General features: G+C 40.5%; 1 protein-coding gene across 1 annotated transcript in view; it reads right to left on the bottom strand.

The window, feature by feature from the left end:
• INO80C (INO80 complex subunit C) overlaps positions 1 to 18,958 on the bottom strand; it is a 30,363-nt gene extending 11,405 nt beyond the window's left edge. Inside the window, 4 exon segments of the mRNA XM_066327123.1 lie at positions 18,418 to 18,567; positions 18,569 to 18,646; positions 18,649 to 18,683; positions 18,686 to 18,958. Coding sequence (XP_066183220.1) covers positions 18,418 to 18,567; positions 18,569 to 18,646; positions 18,649 to 18,683; positions 18,686 to 18,941 — 519 coding nt within the window. The 5' untranslated portion in view covers positions 18,942 to 18,958.
• Between the last annotated feature and the right edge of the window lie 2,151 nt (positions 18,959 to 21,109).

The following is a 21,109-nucleotide window of genomic DNA, read 5'->3' as shown; positions in this document are numbered from 1 at the left end:
TGAGCAGAGGAAATATCTTCATCAATCCTGAGTAAAGTGGCTTTATACACTGAGTTCCTAGGTTTCAAAGTATACTCTTGTACATGCATGCTTCCAGCACTTCAGATTTCAGCAGCAAACATTAGTCAGCTTTGAGAAAGACAAGGCTTGAGATACGAGATTATTTTTCATGAATTCATTATCTCTGATACTGCTCATTATCAGTGTAAATTCTCGTAAGTGGAAGAATCAGCACTCAGATTTATGCTTCAAAGCATTCTTGCCTTTTCTTTGGTACCATCTGGTTGGTTTTAAATCCAGTTCTACAGATAATTACTTTATCACTTTTGCCCCTTCAGTGATCTCCTAAGTATTCTGCTTTCTATGAAACAGGCTTTGAGTAGTATTTCAATAATATCTCAAAAGAGTAACTAGTACTTTGAGATTCACCAAATAAAAATAGTTAAATAGTAAAGGGGAAGAAACTTCCTTATACATATAGTCTGTAATTTCTGCAGCTGGATATACCTCCATACTACCCTCACTATATTAAATGGTTTTTTTTTCTGTGTGGATTCAGAGCTAATCTTGCTGGTGCAGTGGGAAGGAAAGTAAGGAATTGTTCCTGGCAGGACAATTCCTGAATACTACATGTAATTTCTTTTCCATACAGACTCCTAAGAGATTTCAGGTATTAGAGCTGCGAAGTGTTGGGCTTGTTCTCATTACAGGGCAGATGTTGATTTTGCTGGTGCTGGTATCCCTTGCACGGTGGCACAGGCAGCAGGATCTAGAGCAGCAACTGCTGCTTTTTGGGTTTGTTGCCCATCAAGGCATCAGGTTCATGGGATCACCCAAGTCACCCTCCAGTGCCAGTGAGACATAATGCCAGCAGTAGCCTCTGAAACTGTCACGGGCAATTTGGGAGCAGAGGTCTCCTGTCTAAGGCAAAGAGTGCAGGGCTGTAAAGCAGTTTTCATACGACTGAGGCATGCAGTTGATACCATGATTTCAGAGCCCTGTGACAGACTGGGAAGCAAATAAGACTGAGTATTGTGATTCCAGTTAAATGCTGGGAACTGAGATAAAGATGTACTGTAGAGGCATGCCAGTTCCCTCACTCAGCATTGCTTGTACAAAAACTCTGATTTTTAGCAATGGGACCATGGCAGAGACACACTCAGCTAATGTGCTTTTCTTTCTGGAAAAACATTAAAGAGTTGAGCAGAAGCATTCTTTCCCAAATAATGTGCTATTGCACAGAGGCGTGAACTCTGGCAGTACAGAGCTTTGAAAAGCTCTTCCCTTGCAGCCTGCAGAAATCTCAGCTGATATCCTCTGTAGCTTTACAGACATAAACTGCAAGTGCCTCCAGAATCTACAAATCTCTCTGGCCTATGTTTAAAATGTCAGGATTTAAAGCATAGGGAACGTCATATAATTTTTCAGGTTCGTTTTCTGGAAGTTTTTTAAAGGCAGGGGATATGGATCTATCTACCTTTGTTCTCCAAAACACGTTTCCTGAAAGTGAATAATACAGTGATAAAACAAACCATTATTTACAGTCTGAAAAGAGATTCCTCAGTGAACAATTACTGCACCGTAAAGGTAATATTTAACTTTTAACATCAGTTGAACAAATCTTTCCCAAATGTGCTTGTTTTCTTGGTCGTTTAGATTGGAAGACAGTTCATTTCTCAGTGTCATGGGTTGGGACAAACAAACAGGAATTCAAATGCCCTTTGTAGTCCTGTGAAGCGCCGGTGGTGTCGTGAGCACAGTGAGGAAGTGTCTGTCACCAGGGAACATGCTCTGCTCAATGTGTGCTGTAACCCTCAGTCACATGTGGGGCAGCTTCCCCTTCCTGCCCAATCCACAGCCCATCCCCAGCACATTTTCCCTACTGAGCTGCTCTCTTAGCTAACTCCCTCACCCCCGACTCCTGGGATAATCCCAAGTGCTTTGCTGTGGGGCTCAAAAGAAGGTGCAACCATGCTCAAAAGCTTCTTTAAAGTTTTTTTTTTTTTTTTTTTTTTTTTTTTTTTTTTTTTAACTGATCTTGTAAACAATCTTTATGAGGAATTCAATATACACTTCAAGGAGAGAGCAGCTTTTAACGTGCACTTTATAACTAAATTGTGTCTTTTAAATGGTAGTTTATGTAACTAGGGCTACAGGGAATTTGTGCTACATTAGTCACTAAGCAGTATGTTTTTCTCCATAGTCTGTTGAAGATTATAGCAACAAAAATTTTGGAGTGGCTTTACGTTAACAGGGTACACTTGCATGGAAAAATGAAGATGTGACGTCAGTACAGCTGAACATGCTTGTGCTAGTTTTACCTCAAATAAGGATAAAAAGACTGCAGTAAAGACTGCAGCTAAGCCAAGTAACTATCAGTAATTCATACTCTTCCAGCACCTCTTTCTGTGGCTATTAATCCCCACTGAAGTCCATGTTGCCACTTCTCATGTTACCCTTCTCTGTTCTTCTCGTTCTCCTCCCAGTATCCCCAAGGCACTGAGCAACCTTGACTGGAATGGCATGTATTAAAAGTCATAGGCAGCAGGGCAAATACTTCTTACAGGAGCATTTTTGCAATTTTATTCCCTCTGTAAACTCACGTTTATGTGCTTCAGCTGAATTTTAACTACAACCACAGTACGGCAAGTTGGCAACCTCTATCCCTCCTGGGACAGATGAGAGAAATAGTGAGGGGATGAGCTTCTACTTTGCAGTTCTTTTCACAAGACCATCTATTCTGAGCATCCCTGCTGGGTGGGATACTGCCCTCCCTGTTATGTCCTAGGACTGGGTGACAGTCGCACAATGGAGGAAGACAGCGGAGAACTTGGTAGCAAAAATTAGAGAGACTGAAAACCTGCAGCAAACACTGGGGAGTCCTAATAAGTTTGTTTTAGGAGCAGCCAAGTCTGGGGAAGAGACCAGACCTAAGCTTTGCTACCTTTACACTGGTTTCTTTTAAGTAAAGCCAAACCCCAGGAATGAGCCTAGTTTGGACCCTGCTGTATATACTGTCTGTACTGTGAGAAAACACACTGGAGGCCGCCTATTCACATACTATTTTCAGTACTAGGTTTTGATAGACCTATTAATTTTTTGTATATATTTTGCTCCAAATTCCCTACCACAGATGTTTTCACTTGATTTCCAAAGATTGCGCCATCTGTCTGGTTTTATTTAGAGAGGACAAGCAAAACTTGTAGACCATGGAAGCTAATTTCTTTGTTTTGGCTATTTCTAGGTGGAATCAGCATTGTGGGGTTTGGGATGTGTGTCAGCAATGGGACTAAATACCAGGTGAAATTAGCTTATTATGAAAGTGCTTGTTTCACTCATAATTTCTTTTTTTTTTTTCTTTTAATTCCCCCAGTAAGGATTAGAACTCCGCAATATCAGTACGTATAAGAATAGCTGATATATACTGAAGTAAAATTTCTTACCTATTTATTTTTGGATTATATTCTATAATATTTTTTATTATTTTAGACTAATAGGATTTTACTATGTATAAAAAACCCATGAAAATATGAAACATAAAGTCAAAGATACAAATACATGCATTTCTGGCATCCTGTCGCTGCATACATGCATATCATGCCTTAGAAAAAAAAAATTGATTTGCACATCACTGAAGGTATACTATGATCATCAGTGGCCAGTTTCACTAGGTATTAACAGTTTACATGCTAAAAGAAAATTTAAAACCAGAAGTTAACTGAACAGTGTGTTGGTAAATCAAAACTTAAATGCACAAATAAATTCTGTGAGAATTGGAAAGAGAGTTTCTAATTTATGGATTCAAAAACAATACTGAAAACATTGATTCTTCCTGTTTTCTGCAAGTCATTAATTTGTTAGTTTTGACACTATATTGAGTACAGGAATTGTAGATGAAGGTGCTTGCACATGTTGGGTTTTGGTTTGGTTTTGTTTCTGCATTCAGTATTTCTGAAATGCTGGCTTTGTCTTATAGTGATGATGAGGGCGTTGTATGTCACTATTGAAAAAGAAGTAATTAGAGGGGTCTGGCCCCAAGCACCCAGTTTACTGAGAAACCCACTTGTCTTCAACCTTTCTATGTGAAATTCAATAAATACTCTAATTTAGTTTTACTTTCTTTTGGCAGCTGATTTTCATAATCACAATACTACTACAGTGTTGCTTTAACTCAGCTTCAATAATGGTGTGTGTCTAATCATTCCTGTAGTAGGTTACTTTTAAAGCAGCAGTATCCAACTTGTAGGAACTTACTTGGCTTTTGGTTGTGTGTAAGTTCTGTGATATCCTGACAGAGCTGTGGCATGCAGCCAGGGAAGAAAATGGTAATTTATAAAATCGATGGATAATACCTGTATTTTCACTAGCAGACAATTACAGTGAGTGAGAATGCCATGTGGAAAAAGAGCACGAATGTCACCAGATGACAGCAGCGATTATATGAGCAGACTTTTTAAAATTGGGAGTAGATCCTGAATGTCAGCTATTTAACAGAGTGCCAGCTAATACTGCTCATACTGGAACATATATTAAGCTGTTTGATTAATATATTAGCTCTCACTATAACAAGGCTGGCCTGGGCTCTTGCACATTCTGAATATTTAAATCATTTAACTTTGCCTGATGACATGACAGGGGCCATTAAATCTTGAACACGTACCCTCTGGCAGACAAAAATGCAGCTCTTTACATTGCTGGGAATAATTCACTGAGAAAGGTGTCAGAATTAGACGTGTTTAAGCTCAAGTTAAAATGATGGTTAAAAAATTTCCCGTTGCCAAGATTATAACCATGGTACATTTCTGAAAGCAAACTTACTGAAGATTCAGTAAAAATGCAGGACTGAAGAAGCAGCACTGTCTAGGACAAGATTAACTCTATCCATGTCCATGATTTGCTGGAAAGGGTTTGCTGGAAAGACTTTTTCAGTAAGATATAAGATGTATAAACATGTCTTCCTCATCTGGTTGCATTTTACTAGTTCTTGGATTCAGCAGGAAAAACTTGTTCCTTCTTCCTTTCTACTCACTAAAATAAAGCCCAGTACAATTTCCTCAGCCTTTTCTCTCTCAGCATTTGGGTACATGGTAGTATTTTAGGAACGTTTTTCCTTCACAGAAGGTCCTACCTTATTTTGGCATAAGACAAAAAATTGTATTCAAATGCCAAGACAGAAAAAAAAAAATCCCTAATCTTGCACATTCAGAGCAAATTTGGTTCCAAAGGGCATTGAAAAACTGAATTTACTTTAAAAAACCAAAATCCTGAGTAGTATCCAGCTAATTAAGTACATTGCAGATCATTATCCCCGATTTCAAGCAAGCACTAGGGTTGGCAACTCATTTGCATATAGTTTAAATTGGGAGTAAAACCATCTAAGTCAGTGGGTTTTATCACTGTCAACTCATCTTAAAAGACAAGGGTCCTGGTATAGGTTTCTGCTTCCACTGACATCACAAGTAAATACCCTAAAGGCCTGACAACAAAAATATTTTTGCTTATATTACCACATTGTCCTCAGATGCTACTGCTGTTTTCACTTATAAAGAAAGCTGAAAGAGGGTGTTAAAAACAAACATAGCAACACAAAGTTTGAAATTAGATTGTTGACTATTATAATAATAGTTTACAATTCCAAGTACATGTATCACTAAATGCACTTCTTCTAACCATATCCCAGAGGATTTCTGAATCACATGTCAAACTATTTACCTGTACAAGATTTACAAAACCTGCTTTCCTAAAGCAGCAGTTCTTTCCCTCTGATTTGCTTAGTATTTCCACTGAGCATCAAGAGCTAATCAACTGTGCAAATCAACTCCAAACATATGACTAAAATTCAGATGTAATCTCTGCTGTTGTGTATATAAGAGTATGGGGGAAGGTGTTTGAAGCAGGACATGGAAAATGCTTCAATTGCAATTTAAAAAAAGGTAATACATAAGACACATAAGCTGCCCAGATAGCAATCTTGATATTATGCTTTCGAACTTCTGCTGCTCTGAGGCAAGTTAAACATCTCACATTCCAACTGCCTCAGAAAGGCTGAATAAAATTTTACTCATGCACTAAAAGATTGGACTGTCACAAAGTGATGGATGGCTTTTCTATGCTCTCTGTAGGGCATTTCAATACCATAGACTCCAAGTGCTCTTGATTAAAAGGCGACATTCTCATTTAGGATCCTGTCAGTGCCTGAGCTTCAAACCATTATCATTCACCTGCACTGGTGGTTTCAGTGACAAAATACTTACCAAAATGTATAAAATACTAATTACTTTAGTCACTTTGATGGAGGTATAAAACACCCTAATGCAAAGCTCTATTATGATGTGAGAGGGTTAGAATTCAAAATTAAAAATGCAACCAAAGGGAGAATAAGATTTTAATTACATTCCCCACCTCTCAAGCATTTCTTAAAAACCTGGGAGGAAAAGACATAGCAATTTCATGACAAAAGATCTCCTTTCATAATGGTACTGCTCACTTAAAAAAAAAAAAAAAAAAGAAAAACCAACAACAACAACAAACCAAGGAAAAACTCAAGTTCACTTTCTTCTCTTCAAAATTATTAAACAGAAAAAGAGTACAAGCCTTAGTAAAATGCTTGGATTTATTCTCAAGAGATTTCACACGCCAAACATGCTTTCCCATTTAAAGGCTTTTAAGTACTGTGAAAGACAAAGTTTTATAACTTAGAGATATTTAAAGGAAAAAAAAAATTACTATTTCCTGTGGGGAAAAGCCTCAAATAGAATGTAATTGGGACACAACTGTGAATAGCTTTGCACTATCCCAGAAAAGCTTGGTTTAATTTGCATTTGCCACAAAGCTCCTTTTGGTTTAAATAATTACAAGGGATCTCTCACTTTTAGATTTCATTTGGTGGATTGAGACTATTCCTTGTTTATAAAGTTTGACAGTTTCCTTTATTAAGAAAACTGTAACTTGGACAAATTATTAAGCATAAACTGAATGGCATTGCTGAAGTGGCCCTAGAGCTAAAACTTTCAGTATATTTAGAATCCAAAAACACATGTTGGGTCATACTTTCATCAAGGGTAAAAGTGAGCTCAGCTAACAGAATATTTTGATCCCTCTAAATAAAAAAAGTCTCCTAAATTGATGGGCTTTAAGACTGAAAATGGATGGAAGCGTACTAGCAAGAAAGACTATAGTAAATCACAATTGAATTTTTATAAAAAACCTGCCAGTATGTTCCTTTCTCTAGCAGAAAAAAATCAGTCAAGGACTTTGGCTTAACTGCATCTTAAAGTTTAAAATACATCATTTGGTACAGAACAGTTAAGGTCAAAGTACTTCTGGAGAAAAGAGTGGAGGATTACAATATGCTCATGTGCTGTTACCACTGTAATGCTGCGCTCAGGGCGCACACCAGAATCCCTGTGCGGGGTAACAGCCTTCAGCCAAGGCAGGAGAAGGATCCAAGTCCATTTATCTACACGGGATTGAATCAAGGACAAGGAAACCAAAAAGTTATCGGCTCCTATGATTGATGGGAGAGTAATTTCATTCTGGAAAAAAAAACCAAAACCTCAGTTTCCTGATTGTAGTTTATTCTGAAGAATATTATCCATTCTGATGGGAAAGAACACCTGAGTAACAAAAAAACCAAAACTACATTTCTTCAAGGGAAGGCAATTAAATAGTTTCAACTGCAAACTCTTTCAGAGCTACTACACTATCTATTTTGCTTAGGAAAAAACACACCCGAATTAGAAGAGTTAAATTTTATCTTCAAAATGTTATGGACTACCAGGTAAACCAATATAGAAAATAAAACTTTACTTTTGCATTTTCCCTATTTTTTGCACATTTTAGCACTTGATTCTGTCTTTCTTGTCACTTTAAGTACATAAAAATTCTAGCTTTATTTCATTTCTGCTAACCACACTACTTTTTGCCATGGTGCATTGCAGTCTGAAGTTACTTAGAAGGTTTTTCCATTTGTGCACAGGTACTTAAGACTGCCATACTGAAACACCATGTCAGAAAGACAAAGGTTAGGTACACCAATCTACGAAACATTGCAATGCTACAAGAACTGAGAATAAAAACATTCTTTCTAAAAGTTATCAAAGGTATAATGTATCAGAGAACAGTAATTTTATCAGATGCTCCAAAGGTCTTTTAAAGAAGACAAGACAAGAAACTATACCTTAGATGTAAAAATTCTTCAAGCTAAATCTGTCATCTTTATTGTTTGTCTCATATTATAGGACAAAAAAAAAAAAAAAAAAAAAATCTGGTTGCACATACCCTGAATACTGCATTCACTTTCCTTTATCTAGTAAACTCACTACCAACAACCCCATTCTTTGAATAGCACACCAGTCTCCTGTACTCAGCAAAACTGTAGGTGCATTATCCTATGGATACCTACATTTAACTGGAGAAGGAAAAAAAAAACCCTAACAACTGAGCCAAAATAAACATATGGCAAATTCTAATTTAGATGAAAATAAGGTAATATAAGTATCTCTTGTAGGCTATTTTGAGGCAGCTCAGGAGGAAAAGGGAAGAGAGAGTTGTGTGGTAGAGCTAATTTGAAGGCAAATTTCTGACATATTTCTGCAGAAACATTTGTACAAGTAGGTGGTTGTTTACTCAGCTATGCAAGTTCTGTGGCACTTCACCCTGATACCATATATTGAAATTAAGGAACTGCAGCAGATCTGAAACGTGCCAGACAGTTTGGTGTTTTCAAATAAACTTCTATTCTAACTGCCTTTTCTGCTTGAAATAGAACAGAACTATTAAAAGACTTGACTTGCCACTACATTAGAATTAATGAAGTTTTGGTATCACATCCACAATTGTAGGTGAGAGGGAAACACAGTATTAACATTTTGTGGTGGGTTTAACAGGCTCCTATGTTAAGACATTTACCACAATGAATTATTCAGCAAATAAAAAATATCTTTTTGACAGATTAAAAAAGGGGCAAGTCTGTATCCGTAAAAAAGGCAATTCTGGCCGCAACAAATAAATTTAACAAAAATTCAGGTGAAAGTGGAATTTCTGACTTGAGAAGATTCAGGGTCATGAATGTAAGACTCAAACTAGCACTTCTAGTTCTAGACTATGTAAATAAGGATAATAAACTTAAAGAACAAGGCCTTTCAGATTACTCCTTTGGTTTGAGGAGCCTGAACACACTGTGTATATATCAGGGAAAAATGGCCTTCTTCTAGTCCAGTCTTTAACTTTCACAGTTAATTTTCCTGTCAGACCATTGTCCAGTCCTTTTAAGGGAAGAGCAGTTCTACTAAAACATAACCATTGTTACAGTATAGGAAGACTTAATAATGTCAAAATGTAGTCATTGATTTTTGTGGAAATTTTCATGTTTGAACCTGCCTATAACAGGATTGTAGGACTGTTTGTTTAGGGAGAGGACACACTCATCTTAGACACATAATCAGACATTTGGAGTTGACACAGTAACACTGAATCACTGAGGCTGGAAGGGGTCTCAGGAGGTCACCAGCTCACCTCCTGCTCAAAGCAGGGTCAAGACTGACCTAGGACTAGATTCTTGGGGCTTTGCCCCAGCAGGCCCCGAAAACTTCCAAGCACAGAGATTGCACAACTCTCCATCTCCCTGGCTAGAAATCAGTATCTTATAAAATAGAAAATACTGGTTTTAGTAACAAAAAGCTCTTTTGGTCATAAGCAGTCATATAACTCACATTAATTACTGCCCTAATTTCTGGATGTTCCAATTCAGCAGTATTTTGTTGTAGTCCTGATGATTTCAGGGCAGAAATGTAACAAAGTTTTTAGACAGAGGAGTCATCTTTTATTAAACGTACCTGTTTATCTGGAAAATTAAGACAAGTTTCTGGATGAACTGCATACCAATAGACTACAGACTCAACAGGAAAACTTTTTATGGCACATAACTTGAACACAGTTTCCTAGGGGGTTTTAACTCCCTCCACCTTTATCCTAAATGATGAGTGTTCTCACAGTACTTTCTCTCTTGCCTGATGAACATCCCCTATACTCCTGAGATGCCAATAACCTTTTCTTCAAATATGGTCTCTTTGATTCATATCTAACCAAATTCTAAGCAATAGTTCTGTATTTATCTTGGAAAATTGCTGTTTCATTTTCAAATGTGAAAATAGACTTAAATGCCTGAAATTTGAGTTTTCCAGTTGTACTGCTTAAGTGATGCTAGCCATGCCTGTAAACCTTGTCTAATTTATGCAGAAACTATCATAGGTGTCTCAGCCTTTCCTGCCTTTCTTCTTGTTCTTTCATTAACTCAGAAAAGTAAAAATCTGAGGAAGCAATAAATAAGGCTGTCATGATAAGTGCACTGCGTCCTTATGAACACTGGAGTAAGTAAAGCTACAAGCATGTCCACACTCCAAGGGCAGAAACTCAAAAACCTAAGTTGCCTAAAACTGTGTAGAAGGTTTCACCTCTAGGCCTGTTTGCAAAATGAGCTATCTTTTTTAACTAAATCAGATTTTATGTAGTACACATATTAGGTAGGTTGTACACAGAAGCATGGGATTTTGTGTATTTATTGAAAATTAAAGACATACGATACACAACAAATCATATTTCTCTGTTAAATAAATTATAAAAAGTCAAATATGATAATAAGAGTCTCTTTTCATGTGGTAAATTCCAGCAATGGCTACAATGTTTTATAAAAGGAATTTACTTTTAATTCTCAAAAAAACTCCTTATCCACAGGAGGGTCTTTTAAACAGCAAAGACTTTTTCTTCCTGAGTCAGCCAGTACTTACATCCTGGGACAATTGTAAGACATGTAGCCACAGATATTCACCCCTCCCAAAATAAGGGGTGAATTCACCCCTCTCTGCTACAGTGTAAGTATGTATTACTCACAAGAGTTTCCTTCTATCCATTTCAAATTTGCTTCTTGAATTAACAGTATTGCATTTTTACTACAACGTAAACACATCTTATTAGATGATATGACTATTTCACTTTTTGTCTAGAGTTTAGAAAGGAAATTATTTCTGATCCCTGTTTGCAGAACTGTATATTTTGTATCGAAATGATCATAAGACAAAACACATGATAGAAATAAAGACCTAAAATACATAAGCAGACCATTCTGATAACCATGTTCATGACCAAACTATGGATTTGCTCTCTTTGGAACAGAGAGAAAACTTCCATCCTTGACTGTAGAGGAGGACACCTTTCCACACTCCCACACCAGACCTGCTTTTAACCCAGTCATTGGAGTGTGCTTGGGAAAAAGAGGCAGTGGCAGAACAGTTAACTTCAGTTAACTTCAGATTAAGCAGTTGTAAGGACAGACAATATAAAAAGCGAGTATCAGTGCATAAGTGTGCTTCTACTTTTGAAAGAAAGGATTTAATACCTGCTTTCAAAAAGACAGATGCTCATGGTTCTGAATCCCAAGTAGAACGAGTTGCCTCAATCTTCAGGGAGAAGTATAATTAGGAGTAGTACACATTTCTTGATAGCTTATTTTGGTGGCATCTCACCGTCAGTAGAATCAGCTGAGGGACTTGGAGGCTGACAGACAAGCAATATGACCGCTGAAGCTGTTACTTTCCAGGCCTTCCTGCAGGCAGGGACACTGGATGGAGCATTTAATTTAGTCTGTTACAGTCAACTAATGAAATCTGGAATTAAGAGTATGTAAACTCATGAAGTAGATTGTAATGGAAAAGTGGTTTTCCTTGTCACTTGGTCATGACTCTTTGTGCTACACCCCACAGCTGTTAGACTTCCCTGTGAATCAGTCCAGCCCACCAGTGCAGCAGAAGGCAATGCAGCTTCTAAGAGGGGGGAATGTTTTGCAAGTCCTGACTGCTGACCTCTGGCAGTGGGAACAGGTCTGGGGAGAGCCAAAGCTGGCATGAGGCAGGCAGCAGGAGCATGCAACTGAGACTTGTGGAGGTGGATAAGAGGGAAGGAGATAGGAGGAGACTGGGACTCCAGTAATGAGAAACTAACCCACTTGCCCAATTGAGCCTCTTAAAGTTGCAGGTGTGCTTTGCAATGAGGCAAGACATGCTGTTTATGGATACGAATTCTTGTGTGAGGGCCAGGCAAACCTCACAACACAGTGTGTCACAGCTTTTATGGCTTCCTGCAGGTTTAAACAAACAGCCAATCTCTCCAGTCTGTTTTCTTGGTATGTTTGAAATATGTGTTCACAACACTCCCTGGCAAATAAATTAATATTTATATTTGCCTTTCCAATCCAGAATGAACACATTGAATAAATGGATATAATATATAATTGATGTAACTATCAATGTCTTGCTACAGCAAGATTTGGAAGTTACTACCAATCACAATTATTGCACTTCAGAAAAATGTGAAAAACAGTCTAACACTTCTTCAAATCTGCAACATCTAGACAGCTAAGTTATTGCAAAATTTCTTTTGTTAATCTGACTCTTTTACAGCATTAACTGGATTCTGAGATCCCTTTTTAGGGGAACTACCTCTCAGAGAAAATTTCATGCTAAAGAACATGTGTGAGGTGTTTCAGATTGCTCTTTCTCCTTCAAAAAAATAGCCTATCCTATTTTTTCTCTTTATGATAGAAATGATGAACCATTGTTATTAAATCTCCTAAATTTCCTGCATGATTATTATGAATCCTGAAACTAGTTGTGATCATAGTAAGACTCCATTTTCTGTTAGCTAGAGGAGAGATTAAAATCGTCTGCTAGGACAACTGAAAAAGGGTAAAAAACCCATGACACCAGCATACTAATGCCCACAGTGAAAGACAACACACATATGCTTCTGCCTTTCTACACATAACACATCTGTGTTTACTCTAAAACTAAAATCTATTCACATTTGGTTGGGGGAGGCAGGTAATTCTCTGAGATTGGCATAGTCTGTTTTAGAAATTCATGTACTTTTATGATTACAGATCATCTGAAGCCTTCAAAATCTGATAAATGTCAAGCAAAGTTAATTCTTAGCTCTGTTTTGACAGTTTCCATTTTAACCTAGATTGCTCTATAAAAGCAATTCCCTTTTTAAAATAAAGCTAAGTTTAAAACACACATAAATTTTGCCAGATTTCTGTAGAAAATCTGCTTTTTGTCTTTTAATTACCGTTTTCCCCCATCAGGGAGAGATTCTGGTTCTTTAACAGATTTAACTTCAAATGTGCAAGTGACAAAAACTGGTGGTTCAGGATAATCCCATTTCTCCTTAGTGGACTGCCTGAAAATAAGATGTATTTTGCAAAGAGTATTCCAGTTATTCATTATCAGCTTTGTTGCAGAAAGTATCTTTGCAGTGTGGAGTCTGAAAGGATTAGATACAAGCTGTGACCCTCTGAGAGCTTCATTCTGAGAACTGCAGGTCTGGGAGATTTTCAGTGGTCTGGTGACGTGCAGTGTGATCCCAGAGGACATTAACATGTGTGGGATAGCTCTGCCAATGGAAATGCAACCTGCTAAAACTCTTGTTAAGTTTATTTGTTTTGAACTGGCTGCTAGTTTTGTAAGGGCCAAAACTCTTGGGCAGGGTTTGATGTAATTGCACAAGTGGCTGAACTTGAAGAGCTCACCTTGGCAGTTTTTATCAGTAACTAGCAATCATCTGCAGTGTATCATGGTATCTATATTTTATCCAATGGAAGTGTCATTTAAATCAGTTTAATTAGGTTTGAATCAACATCCTGTACACACTGTATCTTTTAAAGATATCATTCCAGGCAAGTAGTAGCTTCAGACTGGAACTGCTTCACTGGTTAAATTAATGTATGTTTGGTTACTGTTACAATCTTACAAGATGAGAGAGGTTTTAAAACAAAGTGTAGTCTAGAGCATAATGACCTGACAGCTTTTTAATAAAGTGGCAAGTAGGTATGTTCTTGTATCTCCCTACTAGGATGCTGTGTCAGGTTCCTTCTGTCTTTCAGGGCAGGTGGATTGGTGATAATAGCTACTTGTTTATTATATTTCCAACTACAAAGGAGACTCATGCTTTTCTGTAGCAGAAAGTCTAATATGGAATAATACTAAAATAACGAGAATAAGTTTAGTATCATACTGAGTGCAGTAAACAAGGTCTGAAACTTTCACTCAGAAAGCTGTCATACTGTGCTACACTGTGATCCAAGAGGTTGTCCCAGAACATGGTGACAGCAGCAGCTCAGCTCAGTAGCAGTAGTGGTACTTGCTGATTCTGTAGCTAAACCCATTCCCCCTAACCTCGATTTTCAGGAACTAACAGCCAGATCAAATGGGCTCTTTAAAATAAAAGTTATTTTTAAATTGATTTGATGGTTTCCTGCTAAGAGTGCTAGGCTTGGTAAAATAGCATAACAGGAGAATTTATTAAGTTTACTGATGATTAGGGTCAAATTCTGCGCTGTTTCTATACCAGGATAAGCTCCCTGCCCTTAGTGGGCAGCTTTTGACTATGTAACAGTAACCATGTTAATATGTATCTATTTAAGTCCACTTGTTGAGCTTACACGTGTCTATCAGAACTGTGAAATCTGATGATCTTCAGTTTATGAGGTAAAACCATCATAATATAGATAAATCCAAAATAAAAATGCAGTTCTAATTGTATCAGAGTTACTCCATTTATTTTTGTGTGGTGCATTAGAGGAGTTTATTTAACAGGGTAGTAACTAAACTCTTTTGATTTATTTTCTAACATTGTTGTATAGTTTTTGCTTTTAATTATAGAATGAGAAACACAGAAAGCATTAAGTAGACATACCAGTAGTACTGCTGCAATAATAATAATTATAAATAAAATCAATATTAATACTTTGCCAGTTTAAGGCTGAAGTTATTTCACAAATAATGTAAGCAAATTTAGGTTTACCATATTATTTAGCATATTTTCAATCATTAATTTTTCCTATGATAAAATCAGAAACTTTTTTCAAATCATTCTCCAATCTTACTGTGAATTCTATCGTTAAAGATTGTTAGCTGTCACAGAAAAGCATTTTACTTCATTACTTACATCTTGATCTAGAACATACTCCTTTAAAAGCTTCTGCTGCAGTATAGTTTATAAAGATTATGGTGTGAACATTAAGGTAGAGCAACTGTTGGCATTTTAAGATCAGTATCGAAGATTCTATCCCAGGTTAAGTGACAGTAATTAATGAGACAGGAGACCTGGAAACAAGTCTGCACAAGAGCCAGGGATGGAGCTGAATTGGCAGCCACTGGGAACCAGTGGGCAGAGATCTCTAAGGGAATGGTGCTGTGTAAATCACAGCACAGCACTGGGTTTGACACACTAATGTTACCATTTAATATACATAATAATCCTCAAAGTGGCTGCAGCAAAAACTGAGGTATTTTGCAGTGGTACAACAGCATGGGAGGAATAATTGTGTAATGCTGATGAAAGTGAAGTAACCAATTTGCAATCATGCTTTCCTGTAAACTCACTTTTAATATTGCGTTTGGTAAATGGGCGTTATGTCCTAAAAGCATGTATCTCCTTCTCTAGACATGACTGACAAGCTCTATGAGCAATGTGCTTCCAAAACAAATATGACTCAATACCTTTGGGTCGGTAACTCACACAAATCACACAGAACGCTCTAAGTTGGAAGGGACTGACAAGGATCATCAATTCCAGCTCTCAAGTGAATGGCCCATATGGGAACTGAACCCACAACCTTGGTGTTATTTGCACAACGCTCTAAAAAAAAGTTGAAGAATGTTTTTTGGTAATGTTCCTGAGGTGTATCTTAGAGAAAGTAGCAATTCACATGTTGGAGAAAAAAAAAAAATCAAAATGAGGTTTATAAAAATCTGTATGCTGTCTGATAATTGTGCCTTCTTATAGGATATACACATCTACTCAAACTAGCTGATTACATTGCTATGCTTAAGCAAATCTGTTCTATAAAAAAATGAACACACTCTTGAAATTTACAGTTTTACCAGACCAGTGTGTCTTTCAGGGTGAGCATTGTGACAGCTGCTTGTGACATAGAGCATATGAGTGAAAAATTTAAGTATGTGATTTGCAGAACTAACAACAATCCCTTTTTGTTTCATTTCACAAAGATGGAATCAGAGATGTGGGGATGTTCACAGCTGGCACATCATGAACAGTATTTTTATGTAGACCAGCACAAAGTTCTCAGCAGAAGTTACTACTTAATACAATAGAGAGTCCCCAGAACTAAGTTGACCCCTGCAGGTAGTTTTAAACCTCCCAGTAGGGATTCTCTTACCTGCAGTTTGCTAGTCAACCAAGGAAATAACGTCAGTTTACTTAAAATACAAACCATTTAATGCTCAGCTATGGCATGATACGTTTTGGTGAGCTGTGGCATAACCAACATTTTTAACTCAAAACATGCAGAGCCCCTATTCCATTTCCGTTTTAACTAGCTTGCTTCAGAGCCAGCCAGCAACACTGAATGAGATTGCCTGAATGAGCTGTTTCTTGTCCCATTCCTGAGGTTAAATATTTTCTGAGTCACTTTTTTTCTTTTCCTTGTGGGATTGATCTGCACTGCTGAAGTCAATGAATGCATACGATGACTTGGATGAAGTGTTGAGAAATAACTTCTTCCTCCACTGAAATGACTTGTGAGAAGCATTACAAAAACTGTTTATCACACACTATTGAAACCCAGTTTGAGTAAGAAATCATGGATTGTCTCATAACACTGGAAGTCGTCCACAAGCTTAAGTATGGTGTGAACTTTGGAAAACAGTTTTAGAGGCTGAAGAGTGTGGGAAATCTTTTAAGCATAAATTAATTTATATATATTTAAGTAATATATCAATATATAACATTTTATATCTGCATACACACACACACATGCGCATGCAAAGAGCAGACTGCTCCATGCTGGAAAATCCAGACCATGATCTCTATCACACCTTGAAGAAGTTGTCAAACTTGATCATGTCAAGAAGTAATTTTTCACAGTTGTGGTGCAGTTTGTTAGTGACAATAAGCACTATGGTATGTACTCCCTGTCCTAGGATAAGCCCACCAGAAAAGAAACCACGTAACTGCCACGGGGTGAAAACAAGAGCATCACTCAAATGAGGAAGAGTTTGTGTCTGTGCTCTCGTGCGTACACAACAGCTTTTATTTGCCTGGAGTGAAGATTGGTAAAAAATGCATGAGCACTCCCCTGATCTGGTGGCTCACATGAAAACAAGCAACCTAACTGGCAGTAGGGCAGACTTTGTAGCTATGCTACTGTTATAGCTCATGAAATATTACTGAGAAGAATCATTTCTAGGGGGAAGAAAGGAGCCCACCATTTTTTCCAACTTTCTTTTGACCACTGCAGCTACCAAATCTTTCTGGAACAAATAACCCAAGACATAAAAGCATCTAAAGTCTATACAGAAGTCATGTACATGCTGACTCTGAACATCTAGGAGCATGAGATGCCACCTCATGATCAAGAGGTAGATGAAAAACAGAAGGGTTTGAGTGATTGCTTATTTCTATAATGGTGTGATCTACACCTTGCCATCATCAAGAGGCAGATGACATCATCTGGAGATGGGTGCTGGTGTCACACAAAGTGGAAAATGAGGCTGCACCACCTGCTGAGATTGAGGGTTGGAGTTTAGGACAAACTGACATTAATAGAGCCCTTCTTCCTCCCTGATCGACCCTGTTCCCCAAAACTCAGGCTCTGAGGTTACATCTTCGTTTCACATGTAAATCTTCTATCCACTTACTCCAGCTGTGAGAATGCCATGTGCGTGCACACAGCAGATCCAGCAGCTGCTGAACTGTGCTCTGTCCAGCACTAGTCCCTCCCCGACCGCTCAGCCTGCTCACAGTAAAACCAGCACCACGCAGGGTCAGAGGCTGATGAGTCTGGGGGTACGCACGGGGCTCAGGCGCGGCACACCTCGCTACAGAGCTGCTGCTGGAGGCAAGCTAAGGGGACAGAGCGCTGTGGGGCAGCTCGGTCAGGAAGTGTCACCGCACACGTGTGTCCCCACGCACGGCATCTCCGCGGTCACAAACGGAGCTCCCACGGCATCCTGGTTAAGCTTTGCCTCATCCGGCCGCGCACCCGGCCGGGAAGTGGGGAGAATGAGCCCACAGCCCCAGCTGTGCAAATGGAGGGGAGAGGACACAAGCCCCACGCTACAGCGGGATGAAGGAAGGCCCGACAGTCGGCGTCCCGACCTCGGAGAGGCCCCGCCGGCCCGAGGGACACCGCAGCGGGCTGCAGCTCCCAGCGCGGCCACGGGCGGGACGGGAGAGGAGGAGGGCGGGAGGCGGCGGCGTGTCGCGGGTACTCGCGGTACCGGAGCGGGGACAGCCCGGCGGGAAGGCCCCTGCGGGACACGCTCCGGCCCGGCGGGAATGGGCGGGGAAAGGCAGCTCGCTACCGCGCATGCGTGTCGGCCGCCCCTCTCTCACCATTACCTGCGAGCCGCCAGGCGCCGTCGCCTTCTTTTTCTTGGCGGCGCCGCCGCCGGTGCCCGGGCTCGCCGGACGCTTCTTGCTGCGGGACGCGGCGCCGGCGGGAGACGAGGCGGCGGCGGGGAGCAGGCTCGCCATGCCGCCCCGCTCCGCGCCCGGGCCGGGAGCGCTCCCCCGCCCCGGCGGCTGTGGCCGTGCTGCGGCCGCGCATGCGCAGTGGCGACGGCGCGGCTGGGCCAGCCCCGGCCGGGCCTGCTCGGGGAGGCCGCGGCGAGCGGGGCTTGGCCGGCGCTCCTGGCGCTTCGGGCCCGCGGCGGCCGCGCCTGCGGCCAGCCTCGTAGGAAGCAGCTCTGCCGCCTCCTCGTTGCCCTGCGGTGTCACGGACCCCTACTCGGGGACCTGGCTGCGGTGGCAGCCTCGGCCCCGGGGCAGCCCGTGTGTATGGGAGGTAGCAAAGTGTGCCGAGGTGTGGGGTTTCCTGCCGTAGAGAGTGAGCGGGATTGGAAAAGGCGCTGGGTCTGAGGCATTTCTAGCACAGAGGCCTTTGCAGTTTGTGAGGTGAACAATCAAAAGCTGCGGGAGCGGCTGAACACAGGCTGTAGTTTGGGACACGGGGCCCTGTCCCTGCGGGGTGACAGCGCTGGAGCTCTGTGTCAACGTGTCAACGCTGTGCTGTGCCTTCGGGCACTTCTTAAGCCTCAGTAAGGAGAGAGAAAGTTTATGTGGAAAGCCCTCATACGATGGGAATGGTGTGCAAGTCTCAGATGTGTCCACGTTCTTCCAGTTGCCTCGATAAAAGCCGCGGAGGGATTTAACTGCTCCCTTCAGCTCTCAGATGATGAACTCTGACAAGCAGAACCAGCGCTCTGTGATCGGCCACGCTGAGCTGCAACAACTCCCTGAAAACAGTCTGTAGGTGAGGTGGGGTCTGTCTCTTCCACCGTGACTGCAGAGAGAGGACCAGAGGAAGTGGCCTGCAGATGAGACAGGGGAGATTAAGATTAGCTATTGGAGGAAAAAAATCACAGTTTGGGTGGTCAGGCATTGAATAGGCTTTCCAGGGAGGTGGTGGGGTCATCATCCCTGGAGGTGTTTAAGAAGTGCTTTGATCTGGCACTGGGTGATGTAGTGTAGTGGTTACAGAGATGGTGCCTGGTTGACAGTTGGACTTAATGATATTGAAGATCTCTTCCAGCCTTGACAATTCTATGATTCTAACTGTGTAACTTTTCAAAATGCAAGTTATTACAGTTAACAATAAAAAATTCAGACTATAACTACAGCTGGCTGATACTGATTGCTTGTCTGGGTAATTAATTCATACTGCTGAAGATTTGGTTGCTTCTACAGTGTTTTGGTGCAGCTAGTGGCCTGGTCCAGTGATTATTCCTCTTCTTGGAATCTGGAATGATTTTGCACTTGAGAAACATACCAGAATAGATTTGAGGGGATTTGGATTGTGCTCTAAAAATTCTATGCAGTCCTCTGCTGTTTTTGCAGTCTGTGCTGTTTCACACCATGCCCCAGAAAACTGGTTGGTGATGAGGTGATGTTGCACAGTTCTTAAACTGCTTAGTGACTGAGAAAACTTCTGAGCTTTGTACTTGTAGGCACCTGCATTCAACATGCTGCTCAACTTATTGCCGTGTTTGTTTGTGCTACTTCTGGGCAGTGCCAGTCTGTGAGGTTTCCAGCTGCAGCTGCATGAAATCCTGTCCCAGCACATGCCTTGCGGAGAGGCAGAGCTCCAAGAAGTTGATATTCAGGCATAAAAATTAGGTCACGTTTATAGACGGTGCTGTAATGAGGACTGAGCTTGGGCACAGTAGGGGTGCCAGGCAGTGCTGTGTAAAACAAAAACTTTGAAGGTGGCCTGAAAGAGAGTTGAAGACAAAAGCCTGGACTTCCAGGCTGTGTTCCAGGCACCTGTGTATGTGGCAGAAAAGCAGGACAAGATTTGCTTTCCAGGGGCATAAGCAGGGCCTTGTACAAACATCCAAGTCCCATATTCTCCTTCCCAACGGTAGTTGCTGTCTTTCTGTCTGAGCACACAGGCTGCCAGCAGCACCACAAAGCCAACTGGTAAACTGGATTGCATTTGCCCTTAGTGAGTGTTTCGGGCTTGTGTGTGCTCTGCAGTTTGTGTTTCTTCTCGCTTCAGTTGACAGCATGCTCAGAATGGTGACCTGTGTGTGGAATTAGCAGGGGCACTGGGACTCACAGGGGAGCTGTGTCCCTTGATAAAGCCAGATCTGCTTTGCTGTGTGCCCAAAACGTTGATCTTGTCTTAGTCAGCCTTTTCTTGTTCCCAGGGCTGGGTCCCATCCCTTTCCCACGCACATGCTGTGTGCTCAGCTCCCAGGCATGCCCAATTAAATAGGAAGCATACCTTATCACAGGGACATTTTTACTGAGAGGAGCATCTTTAATGCAAGTGAATCATGCAGAGACTTAACGTGCTGCATCAGTGAAAGTTTTTAAATAGTGCTTAGCCAAGCATTTTCTTATCTGTGCTCATTTTTATCAATTGGTTTGCTGAAAAATCACAAGGCCTATGTGTATTGCAGCGATATTAAGTACAATAGAATTTTACACAGTACCAAATGCTTTATAGAATCACAGAATGGGTCAGGCTGAAGGGACCACAGTGGCTCCAACCTCCCTTGCTCAAGCAGTGTCACCTCAGAAGCATGGC

The sequence above is a fragment of the Sylvia atricapilla genome, chromosome 1 (genome assembly GCF_009819655.1).
Source record: "Sylvia atricapilla isolate bSylAtr1 chromosome 1, bSylAtr1.pri, whole genome shotgun sequence".
NCBI classification, from domain to species: Eukaryota; Metazoa; Chordata; class Aves; order Passeriformes; family Sylviidae; genus Sylvia; species Sylvia atricapilla.
The sequence above is the reverse complement of the archived record's forward strand: the minus strand, read 5'-3'. Positions and strand labels throughout refer to the sequence as shown.